Source organism: Marmota marmota, unplaced genomic scaffold (genome assembly GCF_001458135.2).
Source record: "Marmota marmota marmota unplaced genomic scaffold, marMar, whole genome shotgun sequence".
NCBI classification, from domain to species: Eukaryota; Metazoa; Chordata; class Mammalia; order Rodentia; family Sciuridae; genus Marmota; species Marmota marmota.
This window is the reverse complement of record NW_026000026.1, coordinates 80,910,891-80,928,468: the sequence shown is the minus strand read 5'-3', so window position 1 is coordinate 80,928,468 and position 17,578 is coordinate 80,910,891. Positions and strand designations below refer to the sequence as shown.

Genomic DNA, 17,578 nt, shown 5'->3' with positions numbered 1-17,578 from the left:
AGCAGAAAAGACTTCTCCCGGAGGAAGAAGGGGACCCAAGAGGTGGAATCAGTGGAAGGGATGGAATGTAGGTGGGAAGGGATGGAATGTAGGTGGGAAGGCCCGAGGGGTGGGACACAGGTGGGCCAAAGAAGTAATCTGGTCAGGAAGGACTTCTGAGTCAGCACCTTTTTGCTGGGGGCTGTTCATTAACATTTCTTTGAGGTGGACTTTGGCCTAGGGCCTTTTCGGGACTTCATTAACATTCCATGAGTTGTCCTGTGTTTCCTGGAATCATTCTCAGCATGGCCTCCATTTTAGATTTCACTCGGTATTAGACCCGATTTATCTAACTACACTGACTACCTAACTTTAAATCTGGCTTCAAGAGGTCCCAGGAGACTGCCTGCCTGGCCCACCCAGGGTGAACTGGAAGAAATCCATATTTCTGGGACTGCTCAGGCAGTCACCTAGACTAGTGTAGGGAGGACACCATGGGACCAGACTCCCAGGAAGGTTCAGAGAGGATGAGGTCCCCTTAGTTTCTATTGGACAGCTCCAAACCTCTGCATGTATGCAGGATCCTAGATTCAGATTTAACAAATTGCAGAAAAAGTTGTATCACTGAACTATCTAATATTTATTGCACACTTTTTCTGTGTCAGGAATGTGGGTATTCATTTAATCTTTGGAGTAACCTGATGAGATAGGTTTTACTAGCATGCCCATTTTACAGATGAGGAAACTGAGATACAGATAAATTAAATAACTTGCCAATCACATATATGGTAAGTAGTAGAGTTGGAATTTTTTCCCCTATCAAAAGAGAAAACTGGGCTGGGGATATAGCTCAGTTGGTAGAGTTCTTGCCTTGCAGGCACAAGGCCCTGGGTTCAATTCCCAGCACCCCCCCCACACACACACACACAAAGATAACTGTTAGTGGTACAGGATTTATCTAGCATATGCAACTTGCTGGGTTTCATTCCCAATACCATTAAAAAAAAAAAAAAAAGAAAACTTTTGGCAATTTTATTGTTTTGTTTTTCAGTTTAAGAATTGAACCCAGGGTGGGCTGGGGATGTGGCTCAAGCGGTAGTGTGCTCGCCTGGCATGCGTGCGGCCCGGGTTCGATCCTCAGCACCACATACAAACAAAGATGTTGTGTCCGCCGAAAACAAAAATAAGTAAGTAAATATTAAAAAAAAAAAAAAAAAAGAATTGAACCCAGGAGTACTCTACACTGAGCTACATCCCCAGCCCTTTTTATTTTATTTTGAGACAGGATCTCACTAAGCTACACAGATGGACCTTAAAATAGCTCTCTTTCTGCCTCAGTCTCCCAAGTTGCTGGGATCACAGGTATGCACCACCACCCCTGGCAACTCTTGATAATTGCTGAGAAATTTCAATGTGGTTTAAACACATGATGTGCCTATGCTGTGAGGAAACCCACCCCCGACCAGTGTCAATGTTACAATGATTCAATTTTTTAAATTTAATGTTTTCTTCTACTCTTTGTATTGACTATAAATTGGAACTCAGGCCTAAAGGTAGATGCAGGTTAAATCTTTGGCAAAAATATTACCCAGCTGATGCTAAATGGTATTAGCATATTCTATCTGGAGGCACATGTCAGGTTGTCCCGCCATTGATGAGGCTGTTTGACCACTTGCTTAAAGTGACAACAGCAAAACAGCACTATTTATACTACTGTAAAACACCTTTCCTTGTTTTTAAGCAACAAGGAGCTTTGGGTTGCTACTTTGGTATGTGACTAGTCTGTTCTCCCCAAGTTTCCATTTCATGGCCTTGGCCTTCATTGGTGACCCTTTCCTGATCACTTATTACACTGGGAGTTACAAAAAAGGTAATTTTAAAACTCTACCTTTTCCTTTGTAACAATGCAAGAAACTTCCATTGTTCTGGAAAGAGTGTTTCCTCATCACCTGGAATGGAACTACAGTTTCCTCTAAAGGAGCAGATAAATGATTCTATTTAAGTCTGGCATTGACCTGTATTTGACTGGCAATTGACCCTTCAAGTCGGCTCCTGAGCCATTCTGACAAACCCCAGTAGTCTTTGAGTTTGGTGGGGGGAAAGGGGGAGATGACTCAGATTCACCTTCTTCAGCCTTGGAATTGGCTGTTTTGGATCTGTTTGGGAATTCTTTTGTTTTGAACACTCACACTGTACTGCAAGGGGCCATTTTCGACTCTGTGACCTTGCTGTATGACCGTGGGTCAGTTCCCTTCCCCTCTCTGAGTCAGACTTTCTTCTATGAACAATATGGGAGGTGGATTCCACCTTTTTCATCTCCCCATAAGATGTGACATCCAAGTCCCTCTGCTTCCTGTCTCCCTCCCCATACAGGCAGAGGTGGGTGACACAAGGCTTCTCGGCTACGCAATGGGCCTGTGTAATAACTAGGAAGCTGGAACTTACCCAGTTAGGAGGGATGGAGGTGAAGACAAAATTGGACAGGCAGTCAGTATAGATAGGTAAATCGAGTCAGGTCGGATCAAGGAGGCCAATTTGAGACTGTCCCCTGAGGGATTGAAATGTAAATTCCTTCAGAGCCCTTCCTCTGCCCTTATCAAGAACCTGCCCCTGCTCCAACCTGTTGCTAAGGTAACCTGTCCAAGGAGGCCCCATAAAGAAGTCAACACCTGAAGTTACTGCCTTGTTGGATGGTAGACAGGCTGGGCAGGCACTGCCTGCCTGCCGCTTGGCATTCTGTTCCTTGCTCATCAGGAATTTAGGGACCATGGAGGAGAAAGGGGGAGAGAGGTCCCAGGAGACTGCCTGCCTGGCAGGCCTACCTGTTGAAGGATGAATTGCCCCTCCCTACAGGTTATTAATTAAAAGTGTCCCAGGCTGCACCATCCTGCCCTTCCCCCTTCAGCCCACCAGTTTCTCATATTTTGACCAGCCCACCAAGCTTCCTGGGCCTAGTCTCGTACTCAGGAAGGAGAGCCATAAAGGGGAGGAGAGGAGGAGAGCAAAGGAAGCCTAAGACAAAAAGATCAGAAGGCCTCACTTCTGGGGATACCAGGATACCAGCTATGGCCCCCTTCTCCCTCCAGGAAGAAGTCTATGTTACCCCTTTTTAAATTAACCCTGCTTTATATGCTTGCCTCGGCGCACTTCTCTAATGTTCAAACTTCAACATGAACTTGGCACCAATAACCTACAGTATCGGAGGGCAAACTAGTCCAGCTCACCCTGGGGCACTCAGTGTAGGGACCTACCTTTCCGGCTGGAATCAGTCTATAGCCTCCTGGGAGGAGCACAGGATGACCTTGGGGTCACTCTCAGCCCTATCCTAAAGTTGCTTTAGAGGGAAAAAGGCTTTGGACTCCCATCTATTACAATCAGCTTAGAGTCTACTGGCTTTGATGTATTTTTTTCTTCATTTTAAATTTAGTTTTACTTTGTATCAAAGTTATGAATTCACATAGTTTGAAGAATCAAATACTTCTCCAAGGTTTGCTGTGAAAAACAGCAAACCCTCAATCCCCTTTTTATATCACTTTCAAAAATTTCAGCTGATTTAGGTATTTATTTCTCAGTCTCTGAATGACTCCGGTATTGTTACTTCCTGATTTTTCCAGTTTTGACATTATCTGTTTGGTTTTCCACTGTGGAAGATGAAGATTTAGCTTTCTCTTCTCCCTTGCCACCCTCACCCCACAAAGTCCCTGTTCCTGTCTTCTCATCTTCCCATATGCCCCTAATATGTGTTTGGTTAAATCAACATTCAACATTTACCATATCATGACAATATGAATGCTATTCATAAGTCTGCTACACAGTACACTAGCTTCTACTGCTCGTTCCCTATATGACTTCTGTTTCCCTAGGAGTTAGTGGTGGTCTTGGTTTTTCATTTGTTTCATTTTCTACAAAATTATTATAATCCAACCTCATATTTTCCAAAAAAAAAAATGACCTAAATGGCCTGTCAATACATTCAGACATACCAGATAGCTGTCAATTTTTCTCATTGAAGAATTGTGTCTCAGAACTGTTGGGCTTGATCCAACTGAGACCTGTTGCTTTATCCTTGGATTTCCCCTTGTAAGTAACCCTTGGGATCCCCATTTCCTCTCTTTAGCTGAGTTTTAGTTTCCCATTATCCTGTCTCTTCCTTTTTTCCTGATGAACTCCTCATTTTCATGGAGGCCTTCTGAAGAAGGGTGTTATGGAAGGAATTTTTTTAGACAGTGGATGGCTGAAAATATGATACTACATACTAAATAATTTGGTTCAGTGAAGATTCTAAAATTCTATGATGGAAATCATTTTCCCATAGAATTTTGTGTGTGTGTTTTGTGTGTGTGTGTGTGTGTGTGTCCAGGGATTTTTGGTACGGGGGATTGAACTCAGGGAAACTCGAACACTGAGACACATCCCCATCCTTATTTTATATTTTATTTAGAGACAGGATCTCACTGAGTTGCTTAACACCTTGCTGTTGCTGAGGCTGGCTTTGAACTTGAGATCCTCCTGATTATAAGGTGTGAGCTTCCACCTTACCCAGCTCCCAAAGGATTTTGAAGGCATTGCTTCATTATCTGGTTTCCAGCATTACAATTAAAAAGTCTAGGCTGGGTGTGGTTGTTCACACCTGTAATCCTAGCAAGTCAGGAGGCTGAGGCAAGAGGATCAAAAGTTCAAAGCCAAGCAATACATATACACAATGGAATATTACTAAGCCATAAAGAAAAATGAAATTATGGCATTTGCCAGTAAATGGATGGAACTGGACTAGATGCTATCATGCTAAGTGAAATAAGCCAATCCCAAAAACCAAAGAGGGAATGTTCTCTCTGATATATGGATGCTGACTCACAATAGGCTGGGGGAGGGTTCACCAGATTGTACAGGGGGAATGAAGGGAAGGGAGGGGTGATGGGAATGGGAAAGACAGTAGAATGAATTGGACCTAACTTTCCTATGTTCATATATGAATACATGACCAGTGTAACTCCACATCATGTACAACCATAAAAATGGAAAGTCATACTCCACATGTGTATAATATGTCAAAACACATTCTACTGTCATGTATAACTAAAAAGAACAAATAAAAAAAAATTTTTTTTAATTTATTTTTTAGTTATGGGCAGACATAACATCTTTGTTTGTATGTGGTGCTGAGAATCGAACCCGGGCCGCATGCATGCCAGGCGAGCACGCTACCGCTTGAGCCACATCCCCAGCCCATAAAAAAAATTTTAAAAAGTTCAAAGCCAGCCTCAGCAACTTAGTGTGGCCCTAAGCAACTTCATGGGGAGACCTAGTCTCAAAATAGAAGCACCCCTGAGTTCGCCCCAGTATAAAGAAGAAGAAGGGGAAGGACAAGGAGAAGAAGATGAAGAGCGAGGAGGAGAAGTNTTAAAAAAAAAAAAAAAAAAAAATATATATATATATATATATATATATATATATATATATATGTATATATTTTAGTTGTAGTTGAACACAATACTTTTGTTTTATTTATCTATATTTATGTGGTGCTGAGGATTGAACCCAGCACCTTGCACACGCTAGGCAAACGCTCTACCACTGAGCCGCAACACCAGCCCTAACACCTTGTTTTTGCTGAGGCTGACTTTGAACTCTCAATCATATCTCAGCCTCTTGAACTACTGGGATTACAGGTGTGTGCCACCATACCCAGCCTGTATTTTTCCTTTTTCTTTTCTTTCTTTTCTTTATTTATTTTCATGTGGTTTGGAGGATCGAACCCAGTGCCTTACCTGTGCTAGGTGAGCACTCTACCACTGAGCCACAACCCCAGCCCCAGCCTGTATCTTTCGTCTTGAAGAGCTATTTTTCTTGTTCTTCTGTAGTACTTATGCCTTATAACATCCTGTTCTTTGTTTTAGATGGATCTCGCTATATTGCCCAAGTTGGTCTTGAAATGCTAGGGTTAAGTGATCCTCTTGCTTTTTTTTTTTTCCCCCAAGTACTAGGGATCAAGCCGGGGGCCTCACACATACCAGGCAAGCGCTCTATCACTGAGCCACAACCCCAGCCCTTAATCCTTGATTTTCTAAACATCAAGTGGAAGCTGTGGCCCATGAGCAGACTTATTCGATAAGGGCTTCCTGTAGGGCTACCTGGCTGCGTTGTTTCATCAGGGAATCCCCAATGTCAGAATCTCAAGTACATCCTCCTGGCATGGTCAGGCCCCCCAGAGAAGGTTCCTTCTTTTCACAGAGGGAGAAAGCCTGGCTTCTAGCATTCTGGCCAGGAGAGAAGACTGGCCAGCTTCAGTGCAGGGTCATGCTCTTTCTGTGTCTGGAGAGTAAGTTTCCAGTCTGTTCTCTGGGAGGAGGGACACTCAGGGAAACTTTATTTACCAGTTTATTATAAAAGACACAGTTTATTATAAAGGAACAGCCAAAGAGGTACATGGGGGTAAGGTATGAAAGTGTCCCTGGCACAGGAGCTTCTGCTGCGGAGTTGAGGTACACCATCTTATTGGCACATGGACAAAGAAGCTTTCCAAGCCCTATTGGTTAAAGTTTTATGGAAGTTCCATAAGATACACATGATTGATTCAATCATTGGTATTGGTGTTTGAACTCAATCTCTAGCCTCTCTCCTTTCCATGGAGATCTGGAAGCCCCAGCCCCCTCATCGCTGGTTCGTTCATCTGGCAGTCATTGCCCATCCTGGAGCTACTGGGAAGGGGAGCTTTTAGCCACAAGTCATCTCATTAGCCAACAAAAAGACTTACCACTCTAGAGGGTCCAAGGCTCTTAGGTGTTCTTCTGTCAGGAAGCTGGAGGGAGACCAAGTCTGCATGAGCCACAGATAGGAGGCAGTAAGTCCCTGCGGGCACTGTTGACTCTCCCTAGGCTGCTTCCCAGCCCTCACATCCTTTTCCTCTCCCTCCAGAGGCTCCATTCTCCTGCATTTGAACCCCACAATTTGAACATCAGGAAGCAGAAGGGGAGAGTGGTCAAGAGTGTGGGTTCCATCACTTTCCAGACTTAAACCACAGGCAAACACCTGGCCTCTGAAAGTCTTGGGGTCCTCACCTGAAAAGTCTCAGGGTCCCAACAGGGGAATGATTAGCACAGTGCCTGGCACAGAGGCTTCATAAGTGGTGGCAAGCATTTGTTGCCAGGGCCTTAACAGCACCGACTCTCAGATGGAGCAGAGAGGACACCAAGTCCAACCTTCCTTCCCCATTTTGAAAGGACATAATTGAGGCCAGAGAGAATTTGTTTAAGCTTATCGAAGATACACAGCCCCTTCCTGCACCCACTTATGCATGAAGGAGAGGGGAGTCAGATATAGCCATTTTCTGCTTCAAAGTGATTTCCTGTCTAGGCAGTGAACACATTTGTCTGTTTCTGGAAACATCCTAAGAGCCTTATGAATCCAAAAGTCTGCCCAGAAACAAGTGATGAGGGCCCTGGGCAGCCAATGGGATTGCGCTGGCCTTTCTACCTGCCTGGGGACTCCCCCTCCTCATCCTGGCCCTCAAAAGGCAGCTTGGCCTGAGTGGGGAATTTCCAGCTTTGTGGCTTTCACTTCCACATCTACCAGGTGGGCGGAGTGAACTCCTCTGGACGAATCAGATTCCTCCCAGCACTAACTTCAAGAGGTGAGCCAGGGACTCAGGGTCTCAGATACACGGACAGCAGCAGCAGCAGCAGCAGCACCAGCAGCACCAGCAGCAGCAAGAGCTGAGCAAAAGACCAGAGGTCAGAGCCATGGAAGACCAGCGCGACCTCATCTCCAACCACGAGCAGCTGCCCATACTGGGCCAGCGCCCCAGAGAGCAGGAGAGGTATGTGTGAGGATTAGACGAGACCACGCAAACCCTGGGCTGCACAGATATGTGCAGGTGCCCAGAAGGAGCACGCACCAAGAGTTGCAGGGAGGCGTCATGGACGCAATGACTTGAACACTTTCTGAGTGCTTTTGAGCAAGTTTTTGGCCAGTTCTGGGCTTTGATTTCCCCTTCTGTAAAGTGAGGGGTTTTGTTTGTTAGTTTGTTAGTTTGTTAGTTTTTTGGTACTGGGGATTGAACTCAAGAGCACTCAACCACTGAGCCACATTCCCAGCCCTATTTTGTATTTTATTAGAGACAGGTCTCACTGAGTTGCTTAGTGCCTCACTTTTGCTGAGATTGGCTTTGAACTCATGATCCTCCTGCCTCAGCCTCCTGAGCCACTGGAATTACAGGTGTGCGTCATCATGCAGGGTTTGTTACTGACATTGCGTGATGCACAAAATCAGAAGACCACCTGGGTTCTTTCTCTAGAGTTCCATACGATATCGGGGGCTTCACAGACCTGCCTTAAGCTGGGCCATGAATCCTGGGTTAGAAAACTTGGACCAGATTTTGAAAATGTTCTGGATCCCAGTAGAGAAACAGAGTTTCTAAAAGAGGATGGTAGAAGCAGCTCCTGGTTGAGGAGTTTCTTTGTTACCATCAGTGGGCATAGGTGTCTGTATCAAGGGAATGAGAATTTCAGGTGTCTGTAAGGGACACAGAGATATCTGCTGTTGCAGCAGTGATTCCAAGTGGAGGGAGGAGTGCCAGATAGGTTTCTGAGGGGCCCCAGGTTTGACGTGCGTCATACCCCATCTGTGCCTTCTCCCTTATAGCAAGAGTCAGCACAGCCATTCCAGGCCCCTCTCCTGGACCAGAAATGGCCTCCCCCATGTACCCTCCCTCACCCTCTCCCCCCCCAAAACCAAAAGGGGTTAGAATGTAGCACCCTAATGCTCCTGCTTCTCCTATCATCAAAAATGTAATTTGCTCTCTGTGGGGACTTACTTACAGCTACATTGACGTCAGCTGTTGCTGGCAGAAAGGGTCTTGGGAGAAACACTAGAGTTGTCATGAGGAACTATGTTCTAAGGAAAAGATAACCAGATACAGACCATTAGAGCAGCAGCCTGTGAAAATCCTAGGACGTCCCTCGGCAAGGAGTGCCCCCCTTCACTGAGGGCTGAATTTTGGTCAGGGTTCTGCTATTGTTATGTGTGACCTCAGGTAAATCACTGCTTCTCTCTGGGTCTCAATGATAATAGACAATAGCCATGATACCAGTTCCCCTCCACGGGTCCTCCTCACTGTTCTTTGTTACTATGACTGTTTGCCAGATACAAAACTACGGCTTATTTCTCACAGTTGGAGTTCCCTATGAGTCGGGTATATTTCTTGTTTTTCTTTTCGTGGTGCTGGGGATTGAACCCAGGGCCTTGTGCATGTGAGGCAAGCACTCTGAGCTATATCCCTAGCCCTCTGGAATATTTCTTTCCCCCGATTTTCACAAAAGAAAATTGTGTCTCTTATTCGTAAGTCACGTAGCCAAGTTCTCATAGCTGCTGAGTGTTAAAGACAGAATTTAAACTAGGACTAGTCTAATTTCAGTTTTTAAATTTTTTTTTTTTTTAGTTGTAGATGGACCCAATGCCTTCGTTTTATTTATTTTGGTGTTGTGCCGAGGATTGAACCTGGTGCCTCACACGTGCTAGATTAAGCTACACCCCCACTGAGCTACATCCCCAGTCCCTGATTTCAGATTGAGCCCATTCTTCTTTCTGGCCCCTTCTACAGTCAGGATTTTCGAGGAGAGAGAGGTGGGCCCCCTCCGAACTCAGGCTCCCCAGTGAGTGGCAAACCCAGGTGGGCTCAGTGTTCAGAGTGATCCAGAGTCATCGAATCCTTGCTTGGTTTTCACTTTAGTTCAGTTACTGCTTCTGAAGCTGGCCTGAATCTTTGTGCTCAGGCCATTCCAGACAGGACCCTGATTCCTACCCTTGTGTGAACACTTCTGCTTGGCAACATCTGCACCACAATTCCTAGCTAGTTCTGGTTGGCTCCTGGCGTCAGCTAATTACTTTTTTTTTTTTTTTAATTCTTCAAGGAGGCAGTGCAAAGGAGGAAGTAAAAAGGGGGTGACAAGAGTTGGCCCTGTACCAGAACCAGGGGACAGGCCTTCAAGAGGCATAAGGAGGAAGGAAGTCAAATGCTAAAGTTAACTATTAACTCTCTTGAGATTAGTGTATTTATTTATAGAGAGCTAACAATGTGTTAGGCAAAGAACAAAATTTTACCCTCATCACTATTATGTATGTGTTGCTGGGAATTGAACCCAGAGTCTCACAGATGTCAGGCAAACACTACCACTGAGCCACACCCCAGCCCTAATCTCATCACCTTATTTAACATAACATTTTTGTCAGGGGTACTGGGGATTGAGCCCAAGGGCTCTTTACCACAGAGCTACATCCTCAGTCCTTTTCTTTCTTTCTTTTTTTTTTTTCATATTGAGACAGGGTCTCACTAAGTTGCTAAGGCTGGCTTTGAACTTGTGATCCTCCTGCTTCGGCCTCCTGAGTCACTGAGATTAACACATGCATCTGGCTTGACATAACACTTTGAGGCAATGCTCTTATTTAATTTTACTCATGCAGAGGGGTTAAGTGACCTGCCCACAACCAAAGCTAAGTGAGTGACAGAGCTGGGATTCCAAGTCAATTACATGGTCTTATATTCAATATGAATCTCAATTTTTAGGTCTTCTGAGAAGCTGAAATTCAGAATGGAGAAGGGATAGGACTTCCTCAAGCTCATATGGTGGGATATAGAACTGGGATTAGAATAGGGTGTGGGGTTGAAAAGGGGTTCGGGGTGCTGGGCCAGGTAGCACATGCCTGTAATTCCCAGCAGCTCAGGAGGCTGAGGCAGGAGGATCTCAATTTCAAAACCAGCCTTATGGGCTGGGGACGTGGCTCAAGTGGTAGTACTCTCGCCTGGCATGCATGCGGCCTGAGTTCGGTCCTCAGCACCACATACAAACAAAGATGTGTCCGCCGAAAACTAAAAAGTAAATATTAAAATCTCTCTCTCTCTTAAAACAAACAAACAAACAAACAAACAAACAAACAAAAAACCCCAAAACAAAACAAAACAAAACAAAAAACTAGCCTAAGTAAATTAGCTAAATAAATAAGTAAATGAATAAATAAAAAATAAAGTTAAAAAAAAAAAAGAATAAATAATGCAGCTGGAACTTGGACCCAGGCAAGAGTGAGGACAGGGAACTTTCCACTGTCTTTGGAGCCCAGTCCAGACCTTCCTTGGGAAGGTCACTAAGTGGATTTTGTTTTCCCCTCCTATTTGGTTTCTTCCTTTCCCCCCACAGAGTTTTCGCTTTTTCCTTCTAGAATAACTCTTCCCTTGGGCTGACTCTTGGCTTAGAAAGCAGAGAGCTGGCAAACAGAGAGCCAATGAGAATGAGCTATGCCTGTGATGTCATGAGTTACTAGGCAGAAGGGTCTCCTGGAGTTTCCTAAACCATCCTTGCCAGGGGATGGAGTGAGCTGGGTGCAGACTCATCCTGACATTTCCAGTGGGCTGTCTTCGTCTATTTTGCCACTATAACAGAATATCATGGATTGAATAATTTATATATATAAAAAACAGATTTATTTTCTACAATTCTGGAGGCTGGAAGTCCAAGATCAAGGTGCTGCAATCTGGTGACGACTTCCTTGTTGCATCTTCACATAGCAGTAGGCAGAAGGGCAAGAGAACACAAGTCTCTCTGTCAAGTCCTCTTACAAGAGCCCCAATCCCATTCACCCGCCAACACCAGCACACTCGCAAACCTGAATTCAGATGGCACCCATCAAACCACAGCAGAGTCCGGTAGTCGCCCTCCACCCCAGGGGTGGGTGCAGCTCTGAGAATAGGCCAGGAACTCTCAGGGTCTTAGAAACAGGATCCTTATATCCCCCATGCACTTACACCCCCAAACTGCATCCAAGGCCCACAGCTGTAAGGGCTCCCTGAGATATGAGGGTCTGGCCACACCTCATTGTGACATTGATCAGTGCTCCCCGTACCCTAAATGTCAAGGCCACACTTCTGCTTTCCATGTGGGCCACATTCTCTGCTGTCCCAGTCCCATTTCCTTCCATTTTCTCCTTAAATATGACTTCACTGGGGAAGCATACACAATAATAAAACAAAACCCTTTCCTCTCGAGGGCAGCCCTGTTTTGTTTGTCCCATGGCAGAGGGAACATGGGGAGACCCTCAGCTCCAACCTGTCACAGCACACGTGGGACACCATGACCCAGAAAGGACAAGAAACTTTCTCTTGGCTCTTTTCCACTTGACCAAGGCCGGGGTCAGCTCCTGCTTGGGAGGCCCCTAGGGAAACCATGGTTGGAAGGAGGCTGTGGATGTCTCCAAGCTGCATCTCCGTAGCCAGCGTATAATGTGGATGGGTGGGTGGCTTAGGGGCCGATGGGTGTTGTTGGTCCCCTCCCACCCTGCCACTGGGGCAGCTCTCTGGAGTCTCCTCTAACCCATCCCCTTGTCCCTCCCCACAGCAAATGCAGCCGTGGAACCCTGTACACAGGCTTCTCCGTCCTGGTGGCTTTGCTCCTGGCTGGCCAGGCCACCACTGCCTACTTCCTGTACCAGCAGCAGGGCCGGCTGGACAAGCTGACGGTCACCTCACAGAACCTACAGCTGGAGAACCTGCGCATGAAGCTTCCCAAGCGTGCGTGCCCCTCCTCCACCCTGCCCTCCCACCTCCCCCATTCCTGCACCCCACTGGACCCACTGTCCTTCCCTGAGTGCCCTCCTCTCTGGGCATTGGGCCCACACTCATGCTGCCTGCTTTCCCCACAGCTCCCAAGCCTGTGAGCCAGCTGCGGATGGCCACCCCCTTGCTCATGCAGGCACTGCCCATGGAAGGCCTGCACCAGGGGGTAAGGACAGCCCACGGTGGTGGGAGGGAAATGTGATCTAGGGACAGGTGCCAAGGAGAGGGGCAGGGAGAAGGGACCAGAAAAGGCCCAGTGGGGAGTGTCCTGACTGTGGGAGCAGGAGGCCGCCTCAGGAAGGGGCTCCCCATGGAGGTGGGGCAAGAGCCTTGGGGCCATGCTGGGAGGAGGCCTGGCGCAGGGCGGCCCCTCCCCTTCTCTTGATATTATGTATGGATTGAAGGTTTCTGTTCATAAAATTGCTCTTGGTAAGGCCTTGTGCAGGGAAGCTTATGCCAGCTGTGACCAATGAAGATCCTGAGGCTGGAGACTCAAGTGACACAACAGCTTTCCTGTGGCAGGGACAGGCCTGCTGAGTGCCTGGAATTTGACTCTTCCCCAGACCCTGGCTGCTGGCTCCTGCTGCAGGTCCCCACTTTCAGGGCCACAGCAGGTGAGTGACCCTCTGTTTTCTCCCTCCACAGCCCAAGCAGAATGCCACCAAGTACGGCAATATGACGCAGGACCACGTGATGCACCTGCTCCTGGTGAGTGCAAGGAGCCTGGCAGCCCATGCCCACAGGAGCTCCGCCCACACCTCACTGAAAACTCCCATGCTCACCTGAAGGAACCCAAGGGGGCCCTTAAATGACGTGTAGTTCATCCTGCCCTCATCTGTGAGATGCAGAAAAGGGCCGAAAGCTCTGAAGTGACTTGCTCCAGCTATTTTTTCCTTTCAATTTTTTTTTTTCAAAATTCCTACCTTCTGTGCAAGACTCAGAGGCCACAGTGGGAGCTCCCAAGCTCCCAAGGCCAAAGGGATCCTAGGCAAGTGGGTGACCCCAGGCAAGTGACCAGATTACAAGGCAAGTATAGGTGGCTTTCAAGTAATAGGCAGAGGACCCAACTAAGCTGGGGATGGTCAGTCTTCCTGGGGAAGGTAAGACCTTGAACACAAGTAGGTGTCTACAGGGACAAGACTGGGGGTGGGTATTGGTAGAGCTGGTCTGGAACCTGAAGCCTGTCTCCCAGCCCTGGGCCCTTGTAGTGACAAGGTGAACAGCCCTTATTTCCTCCCCTTCCATATGGCTGAGGTCCAGGGTCCAGGCTTAGTGCAGCTCAGGTCCACATCTCAGAATGGAAGACAAGGGGAACATGGGCTGCACATTTTCACCTTGCCTGACAGGGAGCTCTTTTTAACCTTCCTTCTTGCCTTGCCACTCTGCAGAAATCCAATCCCCTGAAGGTGTACCCGCAGCTGAAGGGGAGCTTCCCAGAGAACCTGAAACACCTCAAGAGCACCATGGACAACCTGGACTGGAAGGTCAGTAGTTTCCCTGCACTGGAACCCTTTTTTCTGGTGTCTCTGGTAGAGTTGGAAAGAAGTGGGGCGGGGAGGGCTGGGCTAGGGGAGCCATTCTCTGGAAGCTGCTCTGGGTCCACCAGCACTCACAAAGCCCAGAACGCTGGAGAATGCGTAGAGTTGAAGAATCCACTGGTCTTATCATATATATATATATATATATGGTCTGATCATATCAGGGCCCTGTATGATCCTCCATGTTTCTGTTCCCAGGCAGGGTAGCAGCTTGGTGATGTCTACTGAATGTGACCTCTGACCTCTAACCTCTACCCACATTAGGTCTTTGAGAACTGGCTGCACCAGTGGCTCCTGTTTGAAATGAGCAAGAACTCCCTGGAGGAGAAGCCCACTGAGGCCCCAACAAGAGGTACAGGGAGTAGAAACTTTGGGGTGCCAGGGATCTGGGGCTCCCTCAGGGCTCTCTGGAAAGAGAGGGCCTGTAGCACTTGCCAATTCCATGATCTCTTGTCACTCTCCCGCTTCTCACCACCTCTCCTGCCTGTTTCTCTCTGGGTTTGGCTGCCCTGGACCCTCTTGTCTGGTCTGTGCTTTCACACCGTTAACTGCTCTTGGGGTCCGAAGGCCTCCTGTCATGACAAAACCTCCGTCACAGAAGACACTGCCCAAGAGGGCCTGGGGCAAACCCAACATCAAACATACCAGAAAGGAACCCCAGTATGACACCCATTTTTTTTTTTTTTTGCCTGAAGCCTTTATGAGTGCTACAATCTCATCCTCGTGCTGTCTCTTCCTTCTGGGCTTCCATGTCGTTAAGCACCCCCAACAAAGGGTAACCTCCCTTGTATTTGGGTACTCCCAGTAACCGAAGGCTGATTTCTGCTTTCCTCTTGAAATCACAATCATGGGTCAATTCCACACTTTAAGGCTTTGGCTGTCAGAAGGGGTCATCCAGTTCTGGGGTGAACGACACACAGCCACCCACTTCCTCTTTGATCTTGGACTTGTTGGTCTAGGCCTTGGGCCTCAGTTTTCGCTCCTATGCAGTGAGTGGAGGAGGCAGGGACACGAGGGCGCAAGGCATTAGGCCCACGGCAGGGTGTGTAAGTCCGGCTCTGCTGAGACCCCAGCCCAGAGCCTGCTCACTCACTGTCTTCATCACACCTGTCGCTTCAGTATTGACCAAATGCCAGGAAGAGGTCAGCCACATCCCTGCTGTCCACCCGGGCGCATTCCGTCCCAAGTGTGATGAGAACGGTAACTATATGCCGCTCCAGTGCCATGGGAGCATCGGCTACTGCTGGTGCGTCTTCCCCAACGGCACTGAGGTCCCTCACACCAGGAGCCGCGGGCGCCATGACTGCAGTGGTAAGCAGGGGCCACCATGCCAGCAGTGTGAAGGACTAGCAAGGACTAGGAAAGCCAAGGGGCAAGAGGTCCCTCCTGGCACATGGGACCAGGACATGGGATGGCAGCTCTTGGGGACAGCCACTGTCAGCCACACATCCAGCCCTTGATCCATCGACCCATCTGGGCACTCCTCTTCTGTCTGTCCCTTTGTCACTTGTCTCCTCTGACATCCACACATCTGTCCATGCGCTGTCCTCCTGCATCCAGGAGTCCTATGGACTCCCACTGCGTCGTGCCACCCCTTCCTGGGCTTTCATTCAGCCCCCCCTGCATTGTGGAGCCTGCTCCACCTCCAGGGACGGTCTTCAGGCACTTTGCCCCGAGGTGGGGTGGCTGGCATTACAGGGAACAAACCATCTGATGCTCCCAACAGAGCCACTGGAACTGGAGGATGTGTCTTCTGGACTGGGTGTGACTAAGCAGGACCTGGGCCAAGGTGAGAGCCCTGTGCAAGGGGGACCTGGTCCCATAGCTCATTTCGAGGATTCTGACATCCTGGGATGACCATTTCCCAACTGAGGAACAGGGCTGGGGGCTGCTGGGGGCGGGGGACAGGAGTCTCTGCTGGGCAGGACTTGTAGCTCAGCAGGGGGCAGCGGAGGGTGGAGAGTCCTTGACTACTCTGAAGCCTCAGGATGCCAGGGGGGGGGGGGAGAAGGGCAGGGACAACAAAGAGGGGACCAGCCTCACTCTGATGCTCCTTTCCATAGTCATCATGTGAAAACAAGAAGCGGTCTCCAGCACCAGCCAGCTCTGTGTGGTCACAGCTTTCCTGCTCCTCCGTGCCTCCAGCCTTCCCCAGTCCCTCCAAACTCCATTCTCTCATACCCTACACCTCGTCCCATGAGATTCTGGCGACTGGCTCTCCATCATCCTGGAGCATGACAGATCAAAATAGCACAGATGACACAAGAGGGCCCTGCTGCCCAACTCCTAGCCATCAGCAGGGAAGCAAAACTGGGAGGTGGACCCCAACTATGAGAACCCCCATTTCCAACATCATAGTAGTCATCAACATGGGGCTCAGAGATCTAGGCCCACGGACGGGGAACAGAACACCTCACCCCCAAACCCTAGGATGAACATATTCGTGGTCCTCTCCCCTTCTGCCCCCCTTTTTTTAATCACTCCCCAAAGAACCCAGCCTCACCCACCAACTAGCCCTCCTCACTTATGCCAACCCAACTCTGCTGCTCAGCCAAGCTTGTCATCAGCCTCAGGGCCATGGCTCACGTAAGAATAAAAGGTAGTAAGTAGAACATTCTGGCTCCCGGCTTTTTTGTTGGAATCCAATTAATTTACCATAAGGAGGTCAGCGAAGACCTAAATACAGTCATCTAGGTGTGAGAACGCAGCCTAAGGAACCAAAGCACTGAGGCTGGTGATCTAGGGATTACGTCTTTGAACAGAGACACACATGGATATGTGAAGAACTTTCACTTCCAAAACGAGTTGGTTCTTTTTGTGCAGTGCTGGAAACTGAGCCCAGGACTTTGTGCATGCTAGGCGAGCGCTCTACTGCTAAGCTACATCCCCAGCCCAAATAGATTTTTGCATACAGTTTTTAAAGCACAAACTCCTCTTGGTTCAGCTTCCATTTCCCCATGTCCCCAATTTCATTTCTATACTAAGAACAGCACAAGTATGATGACAGATGGCAACCAACACAGGGCCTCAGTGTCAGGAATGGACAGGAAGCGGGGGCTGTGAAGAATGGGGTGCCCAGGCTGAACTAACTGGGCTGAACACTACTCAGCTCCAGCTACTTATTACCAAGAGAAGGCCCAGGACCCCTGTGGCTAGGTTTGTTGACATTTAAGTTGAAGAAGAATCAGACATCAAGTAGATTAGTAAAATCACTCCATACCCTTAAGTTTAAAGATTTCCATAGAGGGTTGGGGTTGTGGATCAGCAGTAGAGGGCTCACCTAGCATGTGCAAGGTGCTGGGTTTGATTCTCAGCATCATATAAAAATAAATAAGTAGGGATGGGGATGTGGCTCAAGCGGTAGCGTGCTCGCCTGGCATGCGTGCGGCCCGGGTTCGATCCTCAGCACCACATACAAACAAAGATGTTGTGTCCGCCGATAACTAAAAATAAATAAATA

General features: G+C 48.0%; 1 protein-coding gene across 2 annotated transcripts; it reads left to right on the top strand.

Annotated features, from left to right (window-relative positions):
* Window positions 1-7,499: 7,499 nt before the first annotated feature.
* Cd74 (CD74 molecule) lies at window positions 7,500-16,730 on the top strand. 2 transcript variants are annotated; one of them, XM_015486222.2, is made up of 9 exons: window positions 7,500-7,795; window positions 12,363-12,535; window positions 12,667-12,746; window positions 13,226-13,288; window positions 13,969-14,064; window positions 14,383-14,470; window positions 15,238-15,429; window positions 15,845-15,907; window positions 16,182-16,730. In XM_015486222.2, exons 1-9 carry the CDS (start codon window positions 7,719-7,721, stop codon window positions 16,190-16,192), a joined length of 843 nt encoding a protein of 280 aa, XP_015341708.1. In that variant the 5' UTR covers window positions 7,500-7,718; the 3' UTR covers window positions 16,193-16,730. The 2 variants fall into 2 exon arrangements, with proteins under 2 accessions (XP_015341708.1, XP_015341714.1); XM_015486228.2 differs by lacking the exon at window positions 15,238-15,429.
* Window positions 16,731-17,578: the final 848 nt, after the last annotated feature.